Source organism: Heteronotia binoei, chromosome 2 (genome assembly GCF_032191835.1).
Source record: "Heteronotia binoei isolate CCM8104 ecotype False Entrance Well chromosome 2, APGP_CSIRO_Hbin_v1, whole genome shotgun sequence".
NCBI classification, from domain to species: Eukaryota; Metazoa; Chordata; class Lepidosauria; order Squamata; family Gekkonidae; genus Heteronotia; species Heteronotia binoei.
This window is the reverse complement of record NC_083224.1, coordinates 191,987,381-192,014,192: the sequence shown is the minus strand read 5'-3', so window position 1 is coordinate 192,014,192 and position 26,812 is coordinate 191,987,381. Positions and strand designations below refer to the sequence as shown.

The following is a 26,812-nucleotide window of genomic DNA, read 5'->3' as shown; positions in this document are numbered from 1 at the left end:
CCTCCCCTCCTCCCTAAGGCTCCCTGGTGGCAGCTCTCTCAGCAGCCCTTACTGCCTTTTAAAGCGAGTCCTCACCGTGGGGCATTTTCTCTGAGAGCCAGTTTGGTGTAGTGGTGAAGTGTGCAGACTCTTATCTGGTAGAACTGGGTATGATTCCCCACTCCTCCACTTGCAGCTGCTGGCATGGCCTTGGGTCAGCCATAGCTCTCTTATCTGGGAGAACAGGGTTTGATTCCCCACTCCTCCACTTGCACCTGCTGGCATGGCCTTGGGTCAGCCATAGCTCTCTTATCTGGGAGAACAGGGTTTTATTCCCCACTCCTTCACTTGCACCTGCTGGCATGGCCTTCGGTCAGCCAGAGCTATTGCAGGAGTTGTCCTTGAAAGGGCAGCTTCTGGGAGAGCTCTCTCAGCCCCACCCACCTTACAAGGTGCCTGTTGTGGGGGAGGAAGGGAAAGGAGATTGTAGGCCGCTCTGAGACTCTGCCCTTGAAAGGGCAGCTTCTGGGCGATCCCTCTCAGCCCCACCCACCTCACAGAGTGTCTGTTCTGGGGGAGGAAGGAAAAGGAGATTGTAGGCTGCTCTGAGACTCTGAGTGGAGAGTGGAATATTAATCCAATGTTGTCTTCTTCTCATTTTGTCCCTCCCTTCCAGTGCCTTCAACCCGCCTCCAGAGATTCAGTGGGATCGGCAAGGGTTTTGCCATTCCCAGCCACAGCAAACTGCTTTCCCTCCGCTTTGGCCGTACGGTGCCTGCTGTCTTCTCCGGCCTCCCCAGGAGAGACGCTCTTCCCTGATGTCCGCAGCCCACCTCCGACTGCAGACAGAACCTCCCAGAGGAACTTTGGCCCTGGCAGCAGGGGGACGATGGACGAGGGACCTTGGGGCAGACAGGTGGGGTCACCTGCAGGGCTGGCTCAGGAAAGGACTCCCCGAGAAGGCCTTTGGACCCCTCTTAGCTGGCAGGCAAGTCTGGTACTTGGAGCGGTTTTGCTGGGAGGGAGCAAAGGAAGGAAGGAAGGAAGAGCCCTGGTTGTAGCTGCACTGCCCTCATCAGGAAAGCCCCCTGGATCCACCTCCCCCCCCCACCTCCCGCTCTTTCTCCGGTTGTGCCTTTGCTTGCAGCAGCATCCAGCGGGGCTGGCACGAGGGACAGTGACGGCGCTCGCTTTAATTCTCTCCCGACTTCTCTGTCCTCTTTTGACGACGACATTCCGAGTGGTTTACAGAACTTTTTAATTTTGTAATGGCCATTTGACTGATGGAGACCAAAAATGTATCTTGTTGTTTATACTAATACATTGCACTTTTTTTGGAAAAAAAAATACACGAGTTGTGATTTGTTCTTGATCTGATGTCACACGCCCAGGAAGCGGCTTTCTACTCAATCACATACGCCCCGGAGTTCCCAGGGGAGGCCTTTCACTTCCCTGAGGCTCTGTCCTTTCCGCTGGAGATGCTGCCAACAACTGAGCCCCCTGGCCACTCACAGAGCGGGGGGGGGGGGGGCAAACTTTCTTAACGTAAGAGCCACATAGAATAAATGTCAGATGTTTGAAGAAGGAGGGAAGGAAAGAAAGAAAAAAAGAAGAGAAGGAAGGAAGGAAAGAGGGAAGGAAGGAGGGAAGGAAGGAAAGAAAGAAAGAAAGAAAGAAAGAAAGAAAGAAAGAAAGAAAGAAAGAAAGAAGAGAAGGAAGGAAAGAAAGAAAGAAAGAAGAGAAGGAAGGAAGGAAAGAAAGAGAGAAGGAAAGAAAGAAAGAAGAGAAGGAAGGAAAGAAGGAAAGAAAGAAGGAAAGAAAGAAAGAAAGAAAGAAAGAAAGAAAGAAAGAAAGAAAGAAAGAAAGAAAGAAAGAAACTTTAACTTTAAATGCATTCTCCAAGCTGCAGGCTGGCTTAGCTTGGAGAAGTGATTTAAAGAGAGAAATACCTTCTCCAAGCTGGCTGATGGGGGCTTCGGGAGCCACACAATACGTGTGAAAGAGCCACAGCTCGGCCACCCCTGGTCAAGTGCGTCGGGCTCACCAGAATGGCACATGCCAGGACGTAGCAAGTGGCCCCTGTGGAGGGGAGAGGGTTGCCCCTTGAAGGGGTCAGAGACTGTTTCGAAGAGCACCAGTGTCCAGGCAGAGAAGTGTGTGAGGCCAGCAAACCCATCAGAATGTGGAGATGGGCTTGTTCAGTGCCTCATGAGCTTCAAAAGTGAAATCTTGTTAATAGACTGAGGTGGGGGGAAGGCGGCTGTCAGAAGAAACCCCCCCTCCCCGGCTGCATTTTCGCCCCCAAACAGACACAGGAGAGGAAAGCGACTCTGTACAATTCCCATTTATTTGCAAGAGCTAAGTCTCGTTTTGTTATCTCTTCAAAAGCAGCAGCAGCCCACTAACAAACCTGAGCAAGTCTGATAACCATCTAGAAAGAGGAAAAGGTTTTTGCCTTAAAGCAAGAAAAACCAAACTTGTATTTTTCTTTTTAAAAGGGTCAAAGGAAGGAAAAATGCACAAAAAAGGTTTCTAGATCCATTTAAAGTCCTAAAGAATAACTGCTAATCCTTCCACCACCACACACACCCTTGGGCCCCCTCCCTACGTGGCATTCCGTCTCCTTGGAGGGGGAGGGGGGGAAGAACCTTGTCCAGGGTGGGCTTTCCCTGCCTCAAACCCCTCTGGCTGCCACTCCCTCCAACCCCCCCCCCCCCGGGCCTTTAAAAGTCTGCAACTAGATCACTAGGGCATCGCAACAATCCATTGGTGGGATCAACTAGGTCCACTGAACCCAAATTCCTATATTTTTTTTTTCAAAAGCCAGAAGCCCTTTTTTGTGACTTCTCTACCCCTGGCTGGCTTTTCCCCAGTGAAATCTGAGGCTTCCTCAGGGAAGGATGTGGGCAGCCACCATCTGTGACCTGCAGGGACAGGACAGCCACGCAGGCCGAGGCAAGCAAGGAACACGGTGTCCGTGGGGGGTGGGACCTTCCGGCCCAGGTGGTACGCAAAGATGGCTGCCTTCCTTTATTTATAGCCCAATGAGATTGCAGCCAAGCAGCAAGTGGCCAATTAAGAGACAAGGCTGTGGGGGGCATGTTTGAAAAGGGAAGGGAGGAATACCCCCAAGAGCTGTTTAGAAGCCAACCCAGAGCCATGGCTCCATAGGCGTAGAAGTCACCTCTCGGCAGCCTGGTGCTGTCTGGAGGCTGCAAATGCTGATTGCCGGCATCCCCTCCTCCGGCCCATTCCAGGGTCAACCAGAAAACAAAACAGAAGGAAATGAAGCCAACGCAGAAGAAGCCTCAGAGCGACGAGTAGAGGGAGGCGTCCATTTCTGGCGGCATCTTTGAGTGGAACGAGGGCAGGCTGACTCCAAAGTCTGGAAGAGAAGGGCAAGGAGCAAAGGTTACCGGGGAAAGGCCTGCAGAGCAGGAATGGCAAAAGCCAGGAACATAAGAACATAAGAGAAGCCCTGTTGGATCAGGCCAGTGTCCCCTCCAGTCCAACACTCTGTGTCACATAAGAACATCAGAGAAGCCCTGTTGGATCAGGCCAATGGCCCATCCAGTCCAACACTCTGTGTCGCGTAAGAACATAAGAAGCCATGTTGGATCAGGCCAGTGGCCCCCCCAGTCCAACATTCTGTGTCACATCAGAGAAGCCATGTTGGATCAGGCCAATGGCCCCTCCAGTCCAACACTCTGTGTCACATAAGAACATCAGAGAAGCCCTGTTGGATCAGGCCAGTGGCTCTTCCAGTCCAACACTGTGTGTCACATAAGAACATCAGAGAAGCCATGTTGGATCAAGCCAATGGCCCCTCCACTCCAACACCCTGTGTCACATAAGAACATAAGAGAAGCCATGTTGGATCAGGCCAATGGCCCATCCAGTCCAACACTCTGTATCACATAAGAACATCAGAGAAGCCCTGTTGGATCAGGCCAGTGGCCCACCCAGTCCAACACTCTGTGTCACATAAGAACATAAGAGAAGCCCTGTTGGATCAGGCCAGTGGCCCCTCCAGTCCAACACTCTGTATCACATAAGAACATCAGAGAAGCCATGTTAGATCAGGCCAATGGCCCACCCGGTCCAACACTCTGTGTCACATAAGAACATAAGAGAAGCCATGTTGGATCAGGCCAGTGGCCCACCCAGTCCAACACTCTGTGTCACATAAGAACATAAGAGAAGCCATGTTGGATCAGGCCAATGGCCCCTCCAGTCCAACACTCTGTGTCACATAAGAACATCAGAGAAGCCATGTTAGATCAGGCCAATGGCCCATCCAGTCCAACACTCTGTGCCACATAAGAACATAAGAGAAGCCATGTTGGATCAGGCCAATGGCCCCTCCAGTCCAACACTCTGTGTCACATAAGAACATAAGAGAAGCCATGTTGGATCAGGCCAATGGCCCCTCCAGTTCAACACTCTGTGTTACGTAAGAGAAGCCCTGTTGGATCAGGCCAATGGCCCCTCCAGTCCAACACTCTATGTCACATAAGAACATAAGAGAAGCCCTGTTGGATCAGGCCAATGGCCCATCCAGTCCAACACTGTGTGTCACATAAGAACATAAGAGAAGCCCTGCTGGATCAGGCCAATGGCCCCTTCAGTCCAACAGTGTGTCACATAAGAACGTAAGAGAAGCCCTGTTGGATCAGGCCAGTGGCCCCTCCAGTCCAACACTCTGTGTCACATAAGAACATAAGAGAAGCCCTGTTGAATCAGGCCAGTGGCCCCTCCAGTCCAACACTCTGTGTCACATAAGAACAGAAGAGAAGCCATGTTGGATCAGGCCAATGGCCCATCCAGTCCAACATTCTGTGTCACATAACAACATAAGAGAAGCCATGTTGGATCAGGCCAGTGGCCCCTCCAGTCCAACACTCTGTGTCACATAAGATCATAAGAGAAGCCCTGTTGGATCAGGCCAATGGCCCCTCCAGTTCAACACTCTGTGTTACATAAGAGAAGCCCTGTTGGATGAGGCCAATGGCCCCTCCAGTCCTACACTCTGTCACATAAGAACATAAGAGAAGCCCTGTTAGATCAGGCCAATGGCCCATCCAGTCCAACACTCTGTGTCACATAAGAACATAAGAGAAGCCATGTTGGATCAGGCCAGTGGCCCCTCCAGTCCAACACTCTGTGTCACATAAGATCATAAGAGAAGCCCTGTTGGATCAGGCCACTGGCCCCTCCAGTCCAACACTGTGTGTCACATAAGAACATAAGAGAAGCCCTGCTGGATCAGGCCAATGGCCCCTTCAGTCCAACAGTGTGTCACATAAGAACATAAGAGAAGCCCTGTTGCATCAGGCCAATGGCCCCTCCAGTCCAACACTGTGTCACATAAGAACATAAGAGAAGCCCTGTTGGATCAGGCCAGTGGCCCCTCCAGTCCAACACTGTGTGTCACATAAGAACATAAGAGAAGCCCTGCTGGATCAGGCCAATGGCCCCTTCAGTCCAACAGTGTGTCACATAAGAACATAAGAGAAGCCCTGTTGGATCAGGCCAGTGGCCCCTTCAGTCCAACACTCTGTGTCACATAAGAACATAAGAGAAGCGCTGTTGGATCAGGCCAATGGCCCCTCCAGTCCAACACTGTGTCACATAAGAACATAAGAGAAGCCCTGTTGGATCAGGCCAATGGCCCCTCCAGTCCAACACTGTGTGTCACATAAGAACATAAGAGAAGCCCTGTTGGATCAGGCCAATGGCCTCTCCAGTCCAACACTGTGTGTCACATAAGAACATAAGAGAAGCCCTGTTGGATCAGGCCAATGGCCCCTCCAGTCCAACACTGTGTCACATAAGAACATAAGAGAAGCCATGTTGGATCAGGCCAATGGCCCCTCCAGTCCAACACTCTGTGTCACATAAGAACATAAGAGAAGCCCTGTTGGATCAGGCCAGTGGCCCACCCAGTCCAACACTCTGTGTCACATAAGAACATAAGAGAAGCCATGTTGGATCAGGCCAGTGGCCCACCCAGTCCAACACTCTGTGTCACATAAGAACATAAGAGAAGCCATGTTGGATCAGGCCAATGGCCCCTCCAGTCCAACACTCTGTGTCACATAAGAACATCAGAGAAGCCATGTTAGATCAGGCCAATGGCCCATCCAGTCCAACACTCTGTGCCACATAAGAACATAAGAGAAGCCATGTTGGATCAGGCCAATGGCCCCTCCAGTCCAACACTCTGTGTCACATAAGAACATAAGAGAAGCCATGTTGGATCAGGCCAATGGCCCCTCCAGTTCAACACTCTGTGTTACGTAAGAGAAGCCCTGTTGGATCAGGCCAATGGCCCCTCCAGTCCAACACTCTATGTCACATAAGAACATAAGAGAAGCCCTGTTGGATCAGGCCAATGGCCCATCCAGTCCAACACTGTGTGTCACATAAGAACATAAGAGAAGCCCTGCTGGATCAGGCCAATGGCCCCTTCAGTCCAACAGTGTGTCACATAAGAACGTAAGAGAAGCCCTGTTGGATCAGGCCAGTGGCCCCTCCAGTCCAACACTCTGTGTCACATAAGAACATAAGAGAAGCCCTGTTGAATCAGGCCAGTGGCCCCTCCAGTCCAACACTCTGTGTCACATAAGAACAGAAGAGAAGCCATGTTGGATCAGGCCAATGGCCCATCCAGTCCAACATTCTGTGTCACATAACAACATAAGAGAAGCCATGTTGGATCAGGCCAGTGGCCCCTCCAGTCCAACACTCTGTGTCACATAAGATCATAAGAGAAGCCCTGTTGGATCAGGCCAATGGCCCCTCCAGTTCAACACTCTGTGTTACATAAGAGAAGCCCTGTTGGATGAGGCCAATGGCCCCTCCAGTCCTACACTCTGTCACATAAGAACATAAGAGAAGCCCTGTTAGATCAGGCCAATGGCCCATCCAGTCCAACACTCTGTGTCACATAAGAACATAAGAGAAGCCATGTTGGATCAGGCCAGTGGCCCCTCCAGTCCAACACTCTGTGTCACATAAGATCATAAGAGAAGCCCTGTTGGATCAGGCCACTGGCCCCTCCAGTCCAACACTGTGTGTCACATAAGAACATAAGAGAAGCCCTGCTGGATCAGGCCAATGGCCCCTTCAGTCCAACAGTGTGTCACATAAGAACATAAGAGAAGCCCTGTTGCATCAGGCCAATGGCCCCTCCAGTCCAACACTGTGTCACATAAGAACATAAGAGAAGCCCTGTTGGATCAGGCCAGTGGCCCCTCCAGTCCAACACTGTGTGTCACATAAGAACATAAGAGAAGCCCTGCTGGATCAGGCCAATGGCCCCTTCAGTCCAACAGTGTGTCACATAAGAACATAAGAGAAGCCCTGTTGGATCAGGCCAGTGGCCCCTTCAGTCCAACACTCTGTGTCACATAAGAACATAAGAGAAGCGCTGTTGGATCAGGCCAATGGCCCCTCCAGTCCAACACTGTGTCACATAAGAACATAAGAGAAGCCCTGTTGGATCAGGCCAATGGCCCCTCCAGTCCAACACTGTGTGTCACATAAGAACATAAGAGAAGCCCTGTTGGATCAGGCCAATGGCCTCTCCAGTCCAACACTGTGTGTCACATAAGAACATAAGAGAAGCCCTGTTGGATCAGGCCAATGGCCCCTCCAGTCCAACACTGTGTCACATAAGAACATAAGAGAAGCCATGTTGGATCAGGCCAATGGCCCCTCCAGTCCAACACTCTGTGTCACATAAGAACATCATAGAAGCCATGTTAGATCAGGCCAATGGCCCATCCAGTCCAACACTCTGTGTCACATAAGAACATAAGAGAAGCCATGTTGGATCAGGCCAGTGGCCCCTCCAGTCCAACACTGTGTGTCACATAAGAACATAAGAGAAGCCCTGTTGGATCAGGCCAATGGCCCCTCCAGTCCAACACTGTGTGTCACATAAGAACATAAGAGAAGCCCTGCTGGATCAGACCAATGGCCCCTTCAGTCCAACAGTGTGTCACATAAGAACATAAGAGAAGCCCTGTTGGATCAGGCCAATGGCCCCTCCAGTCCAACACTGTGTGTCACATAAGAACATAAGAGAAGCCCTGCTGGATCAGGCCAATGGCCCCTTCAGTCCAACACTGTGTCACGTAAGAACATAACAGAAGCCCTGTTGGATCAGGCCAGTGGCCCCTCCAGTCCAACACACTGTGTCACATAAGAACATAAGAAAAGCCATGTTGGATCAGGCCAATGGCCCCTCCAGTTCAACATTCTGTGTTACATAAGAGAAGCCCTGTTGGATCAGGCCAATGGCCCCTCCGGTCCAACACTCTGTGTCACATAAGAACATCAGAGAAGCCCTGCTGGATCAGGCCAATGGCCCCACCAGTCGAACACTGTGTGTCACATAAGAACATAAGAGAAGCCCTGCTGGATCAGGCCAATGGCCCCTCCGGTCCAACACTCTGTGTCACATATGAACATAAGAGAAGCCCTGTTGGATCAGGCCAATGGCCCCTCCAGTCCAAAAGTGTGTCACATAAGAACATAAGAGAAGCCCTGCTGGATCAGGCCAATGGCCCCTTCAGTCCAAAAGTGTGTCACATAAGAACATAAGAGAAGCCCTGTTGGATCAGGCCAATGGCCCCTCCAGTCCAACACTCTGTGTCACATAAGAACATAAGAGAATCCCTTCTGGATCAGGCCAATGGCCCCTTCAGTCCAACACTGTGTCACATAAGAACATAGGAGAAGCCCTGTTGGATCAGGCCAGTGGCCCCTCCAGTCCAACACACTGTGTCATATAAGAACATAAGAGAAGCCATGTTGGATCAGGCCAATGGCCCCTCCAGTTCAACACTCTGTGTTACATAAGAGAAGCCCTGTTGGATCAGGCCAATGGCCCCTCCAGTCCAACACTCTGTGTCACATAAGAACATCATAGAAGCCCTGTTGGATCAGGTCAATTGCCTCTCCAGTCCAACACTCTGTGTCACATAAGAACATAAGAGAAGCCATGTTGGATCAGGCCAATGGCCCACCCAGTCCAACACTCTGTGTCACATAAGAACATAAGAGAAGCCCTGTTGGATCAGGCTGTGGCGGAACCGGCCCGATTCTGGTTTCAGACCCGGTCCCGTCAGCTCCCTATTGAGTCGCCAACTCCTGGAGGGAGCTATTTCTCCTCCTGCCCCTTGGGCTCGCTGCCACCACCTGCTCAGTCCCGGGGTTCAGATTGGGAGGAACAGGACTCCCAATCCCCCTCTCCAGCTATGAGGCTAGGAGAGCCTCTGCCACCCTGCACTTGGGTTTCACAGAGACCTCAGCGCTTCTTTGGGGCACCCCTGGAGGATTGGCACCTTATCCAACTGCATGCCTTCCTCCTTCCCCGGGGCCCCCTTCTCAAAAACAGCGTGGTCTAAAGCGGTCTGGGGATCTAGGTGGTACAGAGATTGACTGCCAGCATTTAAACAGAAAAAAACATATTTATTTAAAAGGGAAAAGGATAGGGAAAGAAAAACAAAACAAAAACAGTTGCATCTACAAAATTAGCACAGCCCAGCACAGCACAGCAAACAGCATAACAAAGAAAAGTTGATTATAAACGCATCCGGCTGGCCCTGATCTAAACTTGCCCTGTCTTGTGAAGTACTTACTTAGTCTGCCTGCCTGGAGGCCTCATTTTCCTGAGCAGGCCTCCCCCACAGGCAGGAGCCTCCATTGCTCACCACATGCTCGCTCGAGCCCCAGTTCCAATCTGGCCTCTCTTCCTGCCTAACACATGGCAAGAACAACAGCCCTTCCTGCCTCTCTAGGAGACTTTCCCCCTAGCGTTGTTGGTTTGGCTCTGGAAGGGAGGGGGGGAGTGAGGGGAAGGCTACAAAACCTGCTGAATGGATTTACTGATCCCTGCCTTTTTGGATGAAGCACCAACACTCTCAGATGGCGTTTCTCCACACAGGCCAATGGCCCCTCCAGTCCAACACTGTGTGTCACATAAGAACATCATAGAAGCCCTGTTGGATCAGGTCAATGGCCCCTCCAGTCCAACACTCTGTGTCACATAAGAACATCAGAGAAGCCATGTTGGATCAGGCCAATGGCCCACCCAGTCCAACACTCTGTGTCACAGTGGCCAAAAAAAAACCCCAGGAGGTCCATCAGTGGGGCCAGGACACTAGAAGCCCTCCCACTGTGCCCCCGAAGCACCAAGAATGCAGAACATCACCTGCCCCAGACAGAGAGTTCCATCTATACCCTGTGGCTTATCGGGAAGAAGGCGTGTCCCTCCTGAGCAAGCACACGGCGGTCCCTTGCTTCTCCCCTATCCTCATCTCCCATCCACAGTGGCTTCGGGGAAATAGAAGATATTGGATTTATATCCCGCCCTCCACTTTGAAGAGTCTCAGAGCAGCTCACAATCTCCTTTACCTTCCTCCCCCACAACAAACACCCTGTGAGGTGGGTGGGGCTGGAGAGGGCTCTCACAGCAGCTGCCCTTCAAGGACAACCTCTGCCAGAGCTATGGCTGACCCAAGGCCATTCCAGCAGGTGCAAGTGGAGGAGTGGGGAATCAAACCCGGTTCTCCCAGATAAGAGTCTGCACACTTAACCACTACACCAAACTGGCTCTCCAATAGAGGCCCCCCCTTTAAACTTGGTACCGGATGTCAGTTTTGCAAATATTCCAGTTGGTGCTGAAATTATAGAACATTCTGAAGACTGAGTAGATCTCGATTCCATCTCATTTGGCCTGCCTCCAATATGTGACAAAATCACACACACACACACACACACACAAAACTGTGGAAGGATAACGAAAAACTGTTCCACAGACAATAATCTGGACATCAATGACACCAGCGTCAATATGTATTGCAACAATTCGTAATGAAGAGTATTATAAAAGTTTAAAATGTCAAGTATGTGTGTCGATTTCCAACTCCCAGGTACGTACTTCAAAGACCATTTGCCCGCTCCAGTGGGTAAATTAAAAGTGCCGGTGCTCCCAATTATTGTCTTTGGAATCGTTTTTCGTTATCCTGCCACAGGTTTTTTGTGTGTGTGTGATTCTGCTCTACACTTTGGTACTCTTGGATGATCTAATCCGATATGTGACAGTCTGTGAGATGGACGGGAGAGAGAGCACCACAGAAGGTAGAAACCTCCACTGAGTGCGCAGCGACACAGCTGCTAGCCTGGCGGCTGTTTCTTGGACAGCAGCAGCAGGGAACTCTTCAGAGGGACACGCCTCTTTCTACCAAAGATAACACATTATACCAAACACACAAGAGAGCCAGTTTGATGTAGTGGTTAAGTGCGCGGACTTTTACCTGGGAGAACCGGGTTTGATTCCCCACTCCTCCACTTGCACCTGCTGAAATGGCCTTGGGTCAGCCATAGCTCTGGCAGAGGTTGTCCTTAAAAGGGCAGCTGCTGTGAGAGCCCTCTCAGCCCCGCCCACCTCACAGGGTGTCTGTTGTGGGGGAGGAAGGGAAAGGAGATTGTAGGCCGCTCTGAGCCTCTGTCCTTGAAAGGGCAGCTTCCGGGAGAGCTCTCTCAGCCCCACCCACCTCACAGGGTGTCTGTTGTGGGGGAGGAAGGGAAAGGAGATTGTAGGTCGCTCTGAGACTGTCCTTGAAAGGGCAGCTGCTGTGAGAGCCCTCTCAGCCCCGCCCACCTCACAGGGTGTCTGTTGTGGCGGAGGAAGGGAAAGGAGATTGTAGGTCGCTCTGAGACTGTCCTTGAAAGGGCAGCTGCTGTGAGAGCCCTCTCAGCCCCACCCACCTCATAGGGTGTCTGTTGTGGGGGAGGAAGGGAAAGGAGATTGTAGGCCACTCTGAGACTCCGTCCTTAAAAGGGCAGCTTCTGGGATTGCTCTCTCAGCCCCACCCACCCCACAGGGTGTCTGTTGTGGGTGAGGAAGGGAAACGAGATTGTAGGCCGCTCTGAGACTCTGTCCTTGAAAGGGCAGCTTCCGGGAAAGCTCTCTCAGCCCCACCCACCTCACAGGGTGGGGGAGGAAGGGAAAGGAGATTGTAGGCCGCTCTGAGCCTCTGTCCTTGAAAGGGAAGCTTTCGGGAGAGCTCTCTCAGCCCCACCCTCCTCAGGGTGTCTTTTGTGAGGGAGGAAGGGAAAGGAGATTGTGAGCCGCTCTGAGATTCAGAGTGGAGGGCAGAATATAAATCCAACATCATCATAATTACCTGTATATCATGAAGCAGTTTGTCTAGTGTGGATAAAAGATTGGGTGGCGCTGTTGAATAAAAAACTTTTAACGTTGGAAGGTCATGGAAATAAATTCGGCAGGCATGCTTATATGTACTATGGAAAGAAAAAGTCAGATGGTTTTTTTCCTCACCATTATATAAGAAATAATCTACTAAATGTTTGGATGAAGTACAAGGAATATGGCGATGAGAGAAAACCACTATGGACAGTGCCAGCAGAAGTAATAAGAATAACAGCTGAGACAGGAGAGGAAAAAGGGATGTCCTAAAAATACAAAGCGGCAAAATAGAATTGAAAACTGCTGAAGAGTTGAATAATAAATATGATTGGTTTCAAATGCAACAATATAAACGTTTGGTGGAAAGCGATGTTAAAACGGAAGGAATAAGACGAAAACAACAAGAAATTGAAAAAAGTTCTGCTTGGCGATAATGAAAAGTTTATTTCGAAAATCGATAAGTTACTTTTAAAATGGCCTACGGAAGATGAAGTAGTGAAATCTCAAATGATTAAGTGGGCAATTAATGTAAATAAAGAAATACAGATGGACACATGGGAATATCGGTGGAAGAACTCTATGAAACTCTCAACGTGTCAGAGTATTAAAGAAAATTGTTTTAAGACGATGTACAGACGGTATATGACTCCTAAAAAGTTGGCAAAGATGAACAATAAGATGCCAGACAGATGTTGGAAATGTAAAAAACATGGTTCTTTCTACCATATGTGGTGGACTTGTGAAAGAGCGACAAAGTACTGGCAGATAATTCAACAAGAGATTTCTAAGATCTTGGGATACGAATTTAACAAAGTTGCAGAGACTATTCTGTTGGGATTACAAATGGAAAAATTTCCAAAAGAAGATAGAACTTTAATTTGGTACTTGCTCTCAACTGCTAGGATATTGCACGCGCAGTTGTGGAAGCAAGAAAAAATACCAGAGAAATGGGATTGGATTGTAAAAGTTATGACATGGAGTGAAATGGACAAGTTAACAAGAACCTTAGGAGACTATGATTTAGAAGTATTTAAGACGGAGTGGAAAAAGTTCAGAAGATACGTAGAAAAAGAGTGGAAAATAAAAGGACATGGGACAATTTTTGATAATGACTAAGGACAAGAGGGAGGAGGATATTAATTTTGGTTCTTATTAATTAAGGGTACCTTTAATATTAAGATTTTAAGTATATAACACCGGCGGGGGTCAAGTAACGGGGGGAGGGGTGGGTAGAAAGTAATATATGGGATAGATTTTAAAAAAAGTAATTATTAATGAAGCAAAAAATTGAAATTTATTACCATACGTTACTAATAAATTGTTTGAAACTAAATCCATCATCATCATCGCCTTCTCTGGTCTCCAAAGTCAATGCAGAGACTTTAACTTAAAGTTATATCTGGTTTTATTGTATTGTTGGCACATTGTACCTCACCCTGAGGCTGCTTGCAGGGGGAGGCAGGATAAAAAAATCTCCTTCATAAAGGCTCTGGGGGTCTCCACCCTGCCTGCTGCCAGGGGCTCCTCGAGATGGGGATGGGACGGTGGCTCAGTGGTAGAGCATCTGCTCGGGAAGCAGAAGGTCCCAGGTTCAATCCCCGGCATCTCCAAAAAAGGGTCCAGGCAAAGAGGTGTGGAAAACCTCAGCTTGAGACCCTGGAGAGATAGATAGATAGATAGATAAATTTTATTGTCATTGTTCTCCACAAAAAGAGAGCAACAAAATGAGGTGCTCTTCCACAAACATACCAACACATCAAACACACATATTCATATTCATACCATTTAAACCATTAAAACCATTTAAACCATTTAAATACATCTAAAACAGATAAACATTCATAAAACCATTAAAACCGCTGCCAGTCTGAGGAGACAATAATGACTTTGATGGACCAAGGGTCTGATTCAGTAGAAGGCAGCTTCATATGTTCATATGTTCATGAAACCAAACTGATTCAGGCGGCTTATGCCTTTGTGGCCTTTCTCTGGCAGAAGCACCTCTCCGCTGCTAGTTAGAGCTTTGGCTTTGCAGGCAGATGCTCCCAAATCACATCTCCCTTCGCCTCAGAGAGGAGGACAGGCGGGGGTCCTGCAGGTCCTAGCTGGGGCGGATCCGGCAGTAAAGCAGCAGGCCCAGTATTCATCTCTAGCTGAAGGACCTGCAGGAGGAGGATTTGGGAAAGCTTTTGGGAAACGGCTGCCAGGCAAAGGAGATCTAGACGGTCCCTGCGAACACATGCAGAAAGCTACGGTGACACCCTCACAGTCAGGCAGAGGCTCTGTGGCTCAGGGGCTGCGGTTCACTCCCCCCTGGCATCTCCCGTTAAAAGCTCAGGTTGTCTGTACTAACCAGCAAAGACTCCTGGCCTGCCTGTAACATAAGAGAAGCCATGTTGGATCAGGCCAATGGCCCATCCAGTCCAACACTCTGTGTCACACAGTGGGCAAAGAAACCAGGTGCCATCAGGAGGTCCATCCGTGGGGCCAGGACACCAGAAGCCCTCCCACTGTGCCCCCCCCAAGCATCAAGAATACGGAGCATCACTGCCCCAGCCAGAAGAACATAAGAGAAGCCATGTTGGATCAGGCCAATGGCCCAGCCAGTCCAACACTGTGTCACACAGTGGCAAAAAACCCAGGTGCCATCAGGAGGTCCATCAGTGCGGCCAGGACACTAGAAGCCCTCCCACTGTGCCCCCCCCACAAGCACCAAGAATACAGAGCATCCCTGCCCCAGACAGAAGAACATAAGGGAAGCCATGTTGGATCAGGCCACTGGCCCATCCAGTCCAACACTCTGTGTCACACAGTGGCCAAACTGCCCCCCCCCCACACAGATGCCATCAGGAGGTCCATCAGTGGGGCTAGGACACTAGAAGCCCTCCCACTGTGCACCCCCCCAGCACCAAGATTACAGAGCATCCCTGCCCCAGACAGAAGAACATAAGAGAAGCCCTGTTGGATCAGGCCAATGGCCCCTCCAGTCCAACACTGTGTCACACAGTGGCAAAAAACCCAGGTGCCATCAGGAGGTCCATCAGTGCGGCCAGGACACTAGAAGCCCTCCCACTGTGCCCCCCCCACAAGCACCAAGAATACAGAGCATCCCTGCCCCAGACAGAAGAACATAAGAGAAGCCATGTTGGATCAGGCCACTGGCCCATCCAGTCCAACACTCTGTGTCACACAGTGGCCAAACTGCCCCACCACACACAGATGCCATCAGGAGGTCCATCAGTGGGGCTAGGACACTAGAAGCCCTCCCACTGTGCACCCCCCCAGCACCAAGAATACAGAGCATCCCTGCCCCAGACAGAAGAACATAAGGGAAGCCATGTTGGATCAGGCCAATGGCCCATCCAGTCCAACACTCTGTGTCACACAGTGGCCAAAAACTCGGGTGCCATCAGGAAGTCCATCAGTGGGGCCAGGACACTAGAAGCCCTCCCACTGTGTCCCCCCCAAGCACCAAGAATACAGAGCATCACTGCCCCTTATGGCTAAGAGCCCCTGATGGCCCTCTGCTCCAGATGTTGATCCACTTGAGAATCCCCCGGCAGGCCTGGGGCGGGGGAAAAGGAACCAGCGCAGCAGAAGGATCCCCTGCTGCAGATTCTGCCTCTGAGGCCAGGAGCAGAAAGAAGCAAAGCCCCTCCCAGTCCGTACCCCTCCGGGCTCTTACCCATCTCCCCCTCCAGGCGGCCGGGCGGCGGGGCGTTCTTGCGATGGTCCTCCAGATGTTGAGTCATCTCTTTCCGCGATGCCGTCGAGTAGGAGCACTGCAAGCACTTGTAGCGCCCCCGGGTGTGTTCCCACACAATGCGACTGTTGGAGGAGTGTCCTGCGTTGGGGGGAGGGAGGGAGACACAAATGGGATCTCACAGGGCAACCCAGACCCACTCCAGTATAGGGGGGTTTGGGCTGCCCAGGGGGAGGCACAGATTTTGCCCGGGGGGCAGTCACAGCAGGCCCCCTTCTTCTTTCTTTCACCATGGCCAAGCCCAGGGGAGCTTCAGAAGAAGATGATTGCAGATTTATACCCCTCCCTTCTCTCTGAATCAGAGTCTCAGAGCAGCTTATCATCTCCTATATCTTCTTCCTCCATAGCAGACACTCTGTGAGGTGGGTGGAGCTGAGGGGGCTCTCCCAGAAGCTGCCCATTCAAGGACTGAGTCTCAGAGCGGCTCACAATCTCCTTTCCCTTCCTCCCCCACAACAGACACCCTATGAGGCGGGTGGAGCTGAGGGGGCTCTCCCAGAAGCTGCCCATTCAAGGACAGAGTCTCAGAGCAGCCTACAATCTCCTTTCCCTTCCTCCCCCACAACAGACACCCTGTGAGGCAAGTGGGGCTGAGAGAGTTCTCACAGAAGCTGCCCTTTCAAGGGCAGAGTCTCAGAGCGGCCTACAATCTCCTTTCCCTTCCTCCCCCATAACAGACACCCTGTGAGGCAGCTGAGGCTGAGAGAGCTCTCCCAGAAGATGCCCTTTCAAGGACAGAGTCTCAGAGTGGCCTACAATCTCCTTTCTCTTCCTCCCCCACAACAGACACCCTGTGAGGTGGGTGAGGCTGAGAGAGCTCTCCCAGAAGCTGCCCTTTCAAGGACAGAGTCTCAGAGCAGCCTGCAATCTCCTTTCCCTTCCTCCCCCACAACAGACACCCTGTGAGGCAAGTGGGGCTGAGAGAGTTCTCACAGAAGCTGCCCTTTCAAGGGCAGAGTCTCAGAGCGGCCTACAATCTCCTTTCCCTTCCTCCCCCATAACAGACACCCTGTGAGGCAGCTGAGGCTGAGAGAGCTCTCCCAGAAGCTGCCCATTCAAGGACAGAGTCTCAGAGCAGCCTACAATCTCCTTTCCCTTCCTCCCCCACAACAGACACCCTGTGAGGCAAGTGGGGCTGAGAGAGTTCTCACAGAAGCTGCCCTTTCAAGGGCAGAGTCTCAGAGCGGCCTACCATCTCCTTTCCCTTCCTCCCCCATAACAGACACCCTGTGAGGCAGCTGAGGCTGAGAGAGCTCTCCCAGAAGATGCCCTTTCAAGGACAGAGTCTCAGAGTGGCCTACAATCTCCTTTCTCTTCCTCCCCCACAACAGACACCCTGTGAGGTGGGTGAGGCTGAGAGAGCTCTCCCAGAAGCTGCCCTTTCAAGGACAGAGTCTCAGAGCAGCCTGCAATCTCCTTTCCCTTCCTCCCCCACAAAAGACACCCTGTGAGGGGGGTGGGGCTGAGAGAGAGCTCTCCCAGAAGCTCCCTTTCAAGGACAGAGTCTCAGAGCGACCTACAATCTCCTCTCCCTTCCTCCCCCACAACAGACACCCTGTGGGGTGAGTTGGGCTGAGAGAGCTCTCCCAGAAGCTGCCCTTTCAAGGACAGAGGCTCAGAGCGGCCTACAATCTCCTTTCCCACCCACCTCCCACAACAGACGTGGGTGGGGCTGGGAGAGCTCTCCCAGAAGCTGCCCTTTCAAGGAGAACTCCTGCCAGAGCAATGGCTGACCCAAGGCCATTCCAGCAGGTGCAAGTGGAGGAGTGGGGAATCAAATCTGGTTCTCCCAGATAAGAGTCTGCGCACTTAACCACTACACCAAACTGGCTCTCTTAGGCAGCACTCCAAAGCAACTGGCCCCCTTCCTGCTCACTCCAGGCTCATCGACCTTCTCTGACCAACAGTGGATCCAGCGCGATGGAGGTGCTGGCTATGGGGGCCCTCCCACACCCACACCTCCCTCCCTTACACTCACGGCAATTTTGTCAGGACAGACATGAGCAGGGAGAGCCCAGCTTACCTGCCCCACATGCCTGGCTTGCTAATGGAATGTCTGCCCCAAATACCAGAGTTAGCAACCAAAGCGAAATACAGATAAGGGAGGCAAGAGATACAAAGCAAGTTAGTAACCTCTCCGGAACTGTAAAAAACTGAAGCTCTGGCTCTTAGTGAGAAGCGCCTTGTGGAGAAGTGGAGCGTAGAGAAAGCCTCGAAGGCGAAAACGGGTTCTGAATTTCCAGCTACCTCGTTTAGCTGTGCAGTAAAAAATAGACATTTTCCGCGCGTCTAAGAATCTACATTGAGCAGCCGACGTTCGCCGTCCTTCGTTCCGTTTGCTCCACTGGAGACGGCACCTGCACCTTCGATGAAATCGACTTAAGAAAAAAGGAAATTGCCTCTACGGACTTTTTGCTGATGTTTTGTTTGCTATCGATATTTTTCGACAAGGCCAGTTGCATTTTTTGCGTTAGAGTAACTTTATTTGTGTTAGCTTTCGGAAGCGCAATTGAGACTAATTTTATACGCGGAAGTGTTGCTTTGCATCTCTGCCACCGAAACCCAAGAGTCGGCAAGGAGGGGGGCGCTAGTACCACCCCCCCCCCCAAAAAAACAACAGAATCCCTGTTGACTCCAGAATCCTGGCTCTTGGAGGACAGAAAACGCACCACAGTTTGCAGCGCTGAGGAAATGGCAAACTGGAGTTTCCAGTACTGGCGAAGGTGTTTCATTTTCAAGCCTAACTTTATCGTCCGTCTGCTGCCCCGTCAGAGAAGAGCCCCAAGGTGACAAAAGACTAGCATACCTAACAAGAGGTTAAAGTTTTAGACATCTGCAATTGAGAACAACGTCCTTCCACCCCTCCTACGCCAGCGTCAGGACACCGAGCCTAGGAGTAGAAGGATATTTCAATCCAAAGGAAGGCGATAGACGTCTTGACAGCTAGTATATATACATATATATATTTTCCCTTTTGGAATGTATTTTAGGAATGGGGACATTGCTCTGAGATTTATGCGAGCTGAAGACTAAGGCAACCTGAAACCGGATATCATTCCATCGCCGGTCCAGCTTTGCTTCTTTAACGTGGTCAAGTCTGAAGTGGCCAGAGAAAAATATTGTTGGCTGAACCACATTTTTGGACTGGCCTGATATTTTGGACTGGCCTGATAGGTGCAACGGTCACCTCGAGGTTGGACTACTGCAATGCCCTCTACATGGGGCTGCCCCTGTGCCGAACCCGGAAGTTGCAGTTGGTGCAGAACGCCGACGCCCGGTTGTTATTGGGGCTCCCAAGACGGGAGCACATTCAGCCGGGACTTCGGGCTCTGCACTGGCTGCCAATACTTTATCGAGTTCGGTACAAGGTGCTGGTCATCACCTTTAAAGCCCTATATGGCCTAGGACCTGCCTACCTGAGGGACCGTCTCTCCCCACACGTTCCCCAGAGAGTACTGAGATCGGGAACTCAAAATCTCCTTGTTGTCTCCGGGCCAAAGGAAGCCCGTTTGAAATCTACGAGGGATAGGGCCTTCTCTGTAATGGCCCCTTCCTGGTGGAAACAGCTGCTGGAAGAGGTAAGGGCCCTGCGGGACCTTGCTCAATTCCACAGGGCCTGTAAGACAGCCCTCTTCCGGCAGGCTTACAACTAACCGGCACTGAAATCTGAAATTGAGCGTAGTTTTATAAGACTGTAGAATGTTTTTAATGTTCTTATATGTAAATTGTTTGAGTGGTTTAATTTTAATTATGTAAATTATATGAAATGTTTAAACTTTTATGTTTCATGTTAGATTTTATATGTTGTAAGCCGCCCTGAGCCACCTGGTGGGAAGGGCGGGATATAAATTACAAATAAATAAAATAAATAAATAAATTTATTTGTTAAGAGCAACCTGCTTTTGTGCCGATTACGCTGCACTGTGTTACGCTGCTTGTGGGATTACTTGTTTGTAGAATTTTCCTTGTTAGAGTGGGCTTTGTTATTCTATGTGTTGTTCTCAATTGCAGATGTCTAAAACTTTAAAGTGCTGTTAAGTATTGTAGTCTTTCGTTACCCTGAGGCTTTTCTTGTATTTTATAGCCACGTGATTACCCCCAAGTCTCCTTTGCTTGTTGACTGCCGTCGGAGAAGAGAAACGCGCCCGAGTTCTGCTCCTGTCGAAGGGCACGGGCTAGTTCAGACCTGCCTCCCCCTTGCCATGAGGACCAGCGGCTTGTGGGGCGAGAGACGGGCTCAAGGCCTGGCCAAGCCTGCATCAGCGACAGGAGCAGAAGGCTGGATTTGGGCGCAGCCACTTTTAGCACACACGAAAAGCACTCGCAGCAAAAACTCCCGTCCTACTCCTCCTCACCTTGGCTTTTTTTCCATACAGCGTTGGAGACAGGAAGCCCTTGGCCGGGCAGGTACGGCCGGAGACGGTTCTGAGGTAAAGGGAAGGGCGGGGGGTGCATATAGGGCAAGAAGGGCCCCGGGACTGGAGCGTGAGGCGGCCCAGAGGAGCGAGCCGGAGAGGGCGGTCCAAAAAGCGGGGGCTCCAACAAAGAAAAGGGGTGTGAGGCTGGCGAGGGCAACGGCGCAGGCCCCAAAGGGCTGGGGAGTCCTGCGGGCAGCAAGTCTCTCTCCAGGGCCGAGGAGGTGGCTTCCGTCCCCTCAGGAAGGACAACTTCCTTCTTGGCATGCTGGATGACGCTCTGGAATTTGGGCAGGCGGTTCAGCGACTTCCCCGGAGGCTCCTTCTCCAGCCCAGCGGTCGCGGCGAGGGCAGGCTTCTCCTCCGGCGGGCCTGACAAAGGGCCACGGGGGTCAGAGCAGACGTGCAGGTGTTTGAAGAGGGAGCGGTGCGTCTGGAAGCGCGACAGACAGTTCTCGCATCTGAAAGGGAAAGCTCAGGGTCAGGCCTCCATCTGCCATTCCCAAAGACAAATGCGGGGCCTGCCGTTGGGCACTGCGTTCCCCCGCGGAGCAAGGACTTCCAGGCCTATGCCCATCTAACAACTGTGTTGCCTCCAGCTGCAGTTTTAGCTGCTTCCCCAGCACCCTGCCCAAGCAGGAGAAAAGGGCAACTAGAATGAGTCAAGGGTTGGTAAGACTTTCCCTATGAAGAAAGGTTAAAGCGCTTGGGGCTCTTGAGCTTGGAGAATCGTGGACTGCGGGGTGACGTGAGAGAGGGTTTACAAGATTATGCAGGGGACGGAGAAAGAAAAAGAAGTCCTTTTCTCCCTTTCTCACAAATATGAGAACTTGTGAACGTTCAATGAAATTGCTGAGCAGTCGGGTTAGAACGGATAAAAGGAAGTCCTTCTTCCCCCAAAGGGTGATTAACACGTGGAATTCACTGCCACAGGAGGTGGTGGTGGCTGCAAGCATAGCCAGCTTCAAGAGGGGTTTGGATAAACATATGGAGTAGAGGTCCATCATTGGCTCTTAGCCACAGTGTATTGTTGGAACTCTGTGTCTGGGGCAGTGATGCTCTGTATTCTTTGTGCTTGGGGGGGCACAGTGGGAGGGCTTCTAGTGTCCTGGCCCCACTGATGGCACCTGGGGTTTTTTGGCCACTGTGTGACACAGAGTGTTGGACTGGAGGGGCCACTGGCCTGATCCAATATGGCTTCTCTTACGTTCTTTTGTCTGGGGCAGTGATGCTCTGTATTCTTGGTGCTTGGGAGGGACAACAGGTTGAGGGCTTCTAGTGTCCTGGCCCCACTGCTGGACCTCCTGGTGGTACCTGGGTTTTTTTAGCCACTGTGTGACACAGTGTTGGACTGGATGGGCCATTGGCCTGATCCAACATGGCTTCTCTTAGGAGGGGCTCTGTCCCCTCCTGGGAAGCTGGCAATAAGCAAAGCCTCCACTCTGCATTTCAACAGATTTTTTTTCCCCAGGCAGGGAAGGGGGAGGAAGCCAGACTGATTGTCTGTCAGCCCACCTCCTTACAAATGCTGACACATCTAGCAGGAAAGACAACGGCATGGTCAGGCTTCCAAGCAGGGAACAGAGACTTAGAGGACTTCTGACAAGAGCGAACGCCAGGAAAGAAATGTCTAGACTTTTCAGGAAAAGCTTCTTTGCCCAGGACTGGCCAAGCTAGTGGGAGGGGAGATATTTGATAAAAACTCCTTGAAAGAGGAAGGAGGTCTCTTTCCTTTGGGCACTGCATCCAAGAGAGAAAGACCTCTCCCCTCAGCAGGCAGCCAGTGGCTACGTGCTCACCCAGAGAGCTGGAGAGATCTTCAAGGTCATGGTATTCTAGAGAGACCAAGAACATCTAAGCCAGGGGTGGGGAACCTTATTTCTGCCAAGGGCCATATGGATATTTATAACATCATTCGCGGGCCATAAAAATTATCAACTTAAAAAACAGCGCTCCACCGAGGGAGAATGATTCAGGCCAGCAAAATTAATGCAAATAATTGGTTTTCTATTTGAAGTCATGTGGGGAGAGCCTAATCTGGCACACACAAACAGACAGCCCACCGCCCTAGGCAAATGCATAGGTCCAGGGCTTTTTTGTAGAAGCAGCCCAGGACTCAGTAGCATATTAGACCACATCCCCTAATATTAGCATATTAGGCCACACCCTCTGGGATAATCAAGTGCAAAGCGAACTGTGACAGCAACTTTTCCGGGCCCTGCAGCAATTCTGGCCGGCCAGCCAGGCCCCAGGGAGGCTGCCACACAGTACATCTGGGCCCTGGGACCCCTTGCCTGGCCCTGGGGAGGCTGCTGCACAGCGCGGCTGGGCCCCAAGATCCTCGCCTTTCAAGGTGTTGGGAAAACCTTAAGAGGGCAGGGTGGAACAGGAAAACCTTGGAGGGCAGGGTGGAAAATCTAGTCAAGCTGTTACAAATCGCATGACAATTGCTAAAAAATGAAAACCCCCACATACCCCCCACAACTGAAATGTGGTATGATAAGTTATGGGGCCAGTATGTAATGGGAAAGACAATGGATAACCCTTTCTTCAAAAATGATGCTGATTTGGTTATAGATTATGATTTCCTTTGGGCCCCAGTTTTGGCATTCTTTGGGAATATTTCCTTTTTGCCTAATAGAATGAATTGTAGGCTATTTCTCAGTTCTCGATACCTAGCATCTGATGCATTGTTTCGTAAATTGTTTGTTATATGCTTCCAATGATCTAAATTGGATTCTTGTTCATTAGATTTATATTTTTATTATTTATTTCCCTTATGCTCCCTTTGTATATGATTAGATTTAATAAAATAAAATTTATTTTAAAAAAAATAAATCACAGAGAAAGAGAGAGAGTGTGTGCGTCCGAGGCAATTGACCTGGCTGCTCTTGGCGAGAGAGGGAAGAAGAAGACGACGACGATGACTGCAGATTTATACCCTGCCCTTTTCTCTGAATCAGAGTCTCAGAGCGGCTTACAATCTCTTATATCTTCTCCCCCCACAATAGAAACCCTGTGAGGCGGGTGGGGCTGAGAGAGCTCTCCCAGAAGCTGCCCTTTCAAGGACAGAGTCTCAGAGCGGCCTACAATCTCCTTTCCCTTCCTCCCCCACAACAGACACCCTTTGAGGCGGGTGGGGCTGAGAGGGCTCTCCCAGAAGCTGCCCTTTCAAGGACAGAGTCTCAGTGCGGCCTACAATCTGCTTTCCCTTACTCCCCCACAACAGACACCCTTTGAGGCGGGTGGGGCTGAGAGGGCTCTCCCAGAAGCTGCCCTTTCAAGGACAGAGTCTCAGTGCGGCCTACAATCTGCTTTCCCTTCCTCCCCCACAACAGACACCCTTTGAGGCGGGTGGGGCTGAGAGGGCTCTCCCAGAAGCTGCCCTTTCAAGGACAGAGTCTCAGTGCGGCCTACAATCTGCTTTCCCTTCCTCCCCCACAACAGACACCCTTTGAGGCGGGTGGGGCTGAGAGGGCTCTCCCAGAAGCTGCCCTTTCAAGGACAGAGTCTCAGAGCGGCCTACGATCTTCTTTCCCTTCCTCCCCCACAACAGACGCCCTGTGAGGCGGGTGGGGCTGAGAGAGCTCTCCCAGAAGCTGCCCATTCAAGAGCAGAGTCTCAGAGTGACCTACAATCTCCTTTCCCTTATTCCCCCACAACAGACACCCTGTGAGGTGGGTGGGGCTGAGAGTGCTCTCACAGTAGCTGCCCTTTCAAGGACAAGCTCTGCGAGAGCTATGGCTGACCCATTCTAGCAGCTGCAAGTGGAGGAGTGGGGAATCAAACCCGGTTCTCCGAGATAAGAGTCCACACACTTAACCACTACACCAAACTGGCTCTCAGGATGATCCAGAACAGTCCTTAAGGAAGTCTATCGGTGGCTAGGAGTGTTCCTTGTGTAGAGAACCTCCAGAGGGAGGGGCAGTGTATCTCTTGATGTTGGTGTTGGTACAACAGGCAAGGGCTCTAACTGTGAGCTTCCCATGGGCCTACTGTTGTCGGAAACGGGAAGCCAGCCTCAACGAGGACCCCCATTTGCGCTTAATAAGCAGCAGCTGACTCAAAATTTAAAGAGGCCGTTGTCATAGCAGGGAAATGGAAGCAGGCATAGCAGAGGGGGGGGGAGAGCTTACTTGAAGTAACGGTTTGGCTTGCAGTGTATCTTTGTGTGTTCCACGAGGTCTTGCATGCAGGGAAAGGTTTCCGCACAGCCCAGAACAGAGCAGCAGAACGTCTTGCCTAGGAAAAGCAATGATACTTAGAGGGGGTGGTAGCACACAACCCCTTCCCCCCCCCCCCCGCCCACTTGATGCGGGGCCCCAATGCCCTTTGTGGGCTTCACTGGTATTGATTATGGAGGTTCTTTTCGTCTGCTTGAAAAAAAAAAAATTCTAACCAGCTGCTTCTGGGAGCTTAGGGGTCAAGCCAGCCAGTGGAAAAAAACAGGAGAGGTATCGCACGCGTCCGTTTTTGGCGCAGGAAGTCTCAGCGCAGAAACTGCCCTCCCTCCGGATAAACCTGCCACTTGGGCAAGGACTCAAAAGCATGTTTTGTTTGTATACTGACAAACTTGCACAATTTTTTTAGTCTCCGTTTTCTGCTTGCTCTTATTCCCTGCTTCAAGCATAAAAAAAAAAACAAGTCTTGAGCCATTTCTCCCTCTCTGGATAACCGAACCCTTCTAGGGAAATAGATCCAAGCGGGCAGCCGTGTTGGACTGAAGCAGGAGAACAAAGCAGAAGTCAAGTGACACCTTTAAGACCAACTAAGTTTTATTCAGAATGTAAACGGTTGTGTGTGAATGCAAACGTCTTCAGACGGATATTGGCTGTTTACCTCATTACATATACATAACCCGTTTCCACTATATTTTATTGTATTCTTTTTTTCTAACGACAAACTAAAATGACGTTTACAAGTTAAAAAGTAAATTAGGTGGATAAGAACACCACTATCCAATATATTTCTCTTTTGGCTGTATTGACATACTCAAATAAAGGATATTGGCTGTTTATCTCGTTACATATAGTAAACCCACTATATCTTAATGTATTTTTCTTCTAATGGCAAACTACATGTATTGTATGTTACATGTCAAAAGGTAAATTAGTTGGATGGGAAAACTTCTGAAAAAGAAATGACCTCGTTTTGGCCCAGGCTTATAACAATAGAGTGATTAACAGGACGTTCTCACATTTTGCCATGCTACTGTTTTATTGGTTTCTCACGCTCATGCGACCCAGATCAAAGGTTTGCTCAATTTGTTAATTTTACTATTCTGTCACTGGATTTTACACTTGTACCATTTTGCATTCTAAGCCACTGCCTACCAGCTATATGGAGCTCTGCTCACTGTACCTCATTCCTTGTCTGAAGAAGTCTGCATGCACACACGAAAGCTTACATTCTGAATAAAACTTCGTTGGTCTCAAAGGTGCAACTTGACTCCTGCTTTGTTCTTCCCAGGGAAAGGTTTTACGAGGCAGGGATACAGCCTGGGGGGAAAAAAATCCAGTTCCTTGACGCTTGTTCTTTCTTATTCCCAAACACCCTCCATTCACAGAGGCGTTCGAATTGGATTCTCTTGCAAGTCGAATGACTGGGATGGAGGTGGCTGATCGAACGGAGTTGGGGTGGGCGGATGGTAGATGCTAGAAAATCGCAGGGCCACGACGGTCGTAAGATAAAAGTGGGCCAATTCCCCTGCTGTCTTCTCTGCTCCCCCCTCCCCTCTCCCCCAAGAGCCATGGCTTACCCTCCAGAGACTGTGTGGGCCTGTAATGCACGCTCAAGTGGTCCAAAAGCTCCCTCATGCTCCGGAAAGCCATGCGACAGCCATCACCTGAGCACTGGTAGCGTTTCCCTGGAAGGGGCGAGAAGGGAAATCGTGATTATGGAAGTCTGAGAGGATGAGGGCGGGGAGGAGACCAGTCCTGGGTTCGAGCCCTACTCATCCAGATGTCCTCGCTGCAGCCAGTCTCTCTCCGCTGAAGAATTTCCCCTTGGAAAAAGGAGAACATCATCTTTCTCCAGGAACAAAAAACACGCAATACCTCTTGTCAGGGCCACACAGAACAACATAAAGATGTGCAAGCTATCCCATTTGTGGGATAGGGTGGGCTCCTTGCCCCACTGGTGGACCTCCTGATGGCTCCTGGCTTTTTTAGCCACTGTGTGACCCAGAGTGTTGGACTGGAGGGGCCACCGGCCTGATCCAATATGGCTTCTCTTATGTGACGCAGAGTGTTGGACTGGAGGGGCCATTGGCCTGATCCAACAGGGCTTCTCTTATGTTCTTATGTGACACAACGTGTTGGACTGGCTGGGCCATCGGCTAGATCCAACAGGGCTTCTCTTATGTTCTTATGTGACACAGAGTGTTGGACTGGTGGGGCCACTGGCCTGATCCAACAGGGCTTCTCTTATGTT

General features: G+C 50.6%; 1 protein-coding gene across 2 annotated transcripts in view; it reads right to left on the bottom strand.

Moving 5' to 3' along the window:
* Nucleotides 1-2,307: 2,307 nt before the first annotated feature.
* The window catches only part of LOC132567736 (zinc finger protein 414-like), a 39,887-nt gene continuing 15,382 nt past the window's right edge, over nucleotides 2,308-26,812 (bottom strand). For both annotated transcript variants that reach the window (XM_060233424.1, XM_060233425.1), the window contains exons 4-8: nucleotides 26,139-26,246; nucleotides 24,517-24,622; nucleotides 20,321-20,841; nucleotides 15,888-16,046; nucleotides 2,308-3,364 (exon numbers count right to left, since the gene is read on the bottom strand). In XM_060233424.1, coding sequence (XP_060089407.1) covers nucleotides 3,288-3,364; nucleotides 15,888-16,046; nucleotides 20,321-20,841; nucleotides 24,517-24,622; nucleotides 26,139-26,246 — 971 coding nt within the window. In that variant the 3' untranslated portion in view covers nucleotides 2,308-3,287. The remainder of the gene's footprint in view (nucleotides 3,365-15,887; nucleotides 16,047-20,320; nucleotides 20,842-24,516; nucleotides 24,623-26,138; nucleotides 26,247-26,812) is intronic.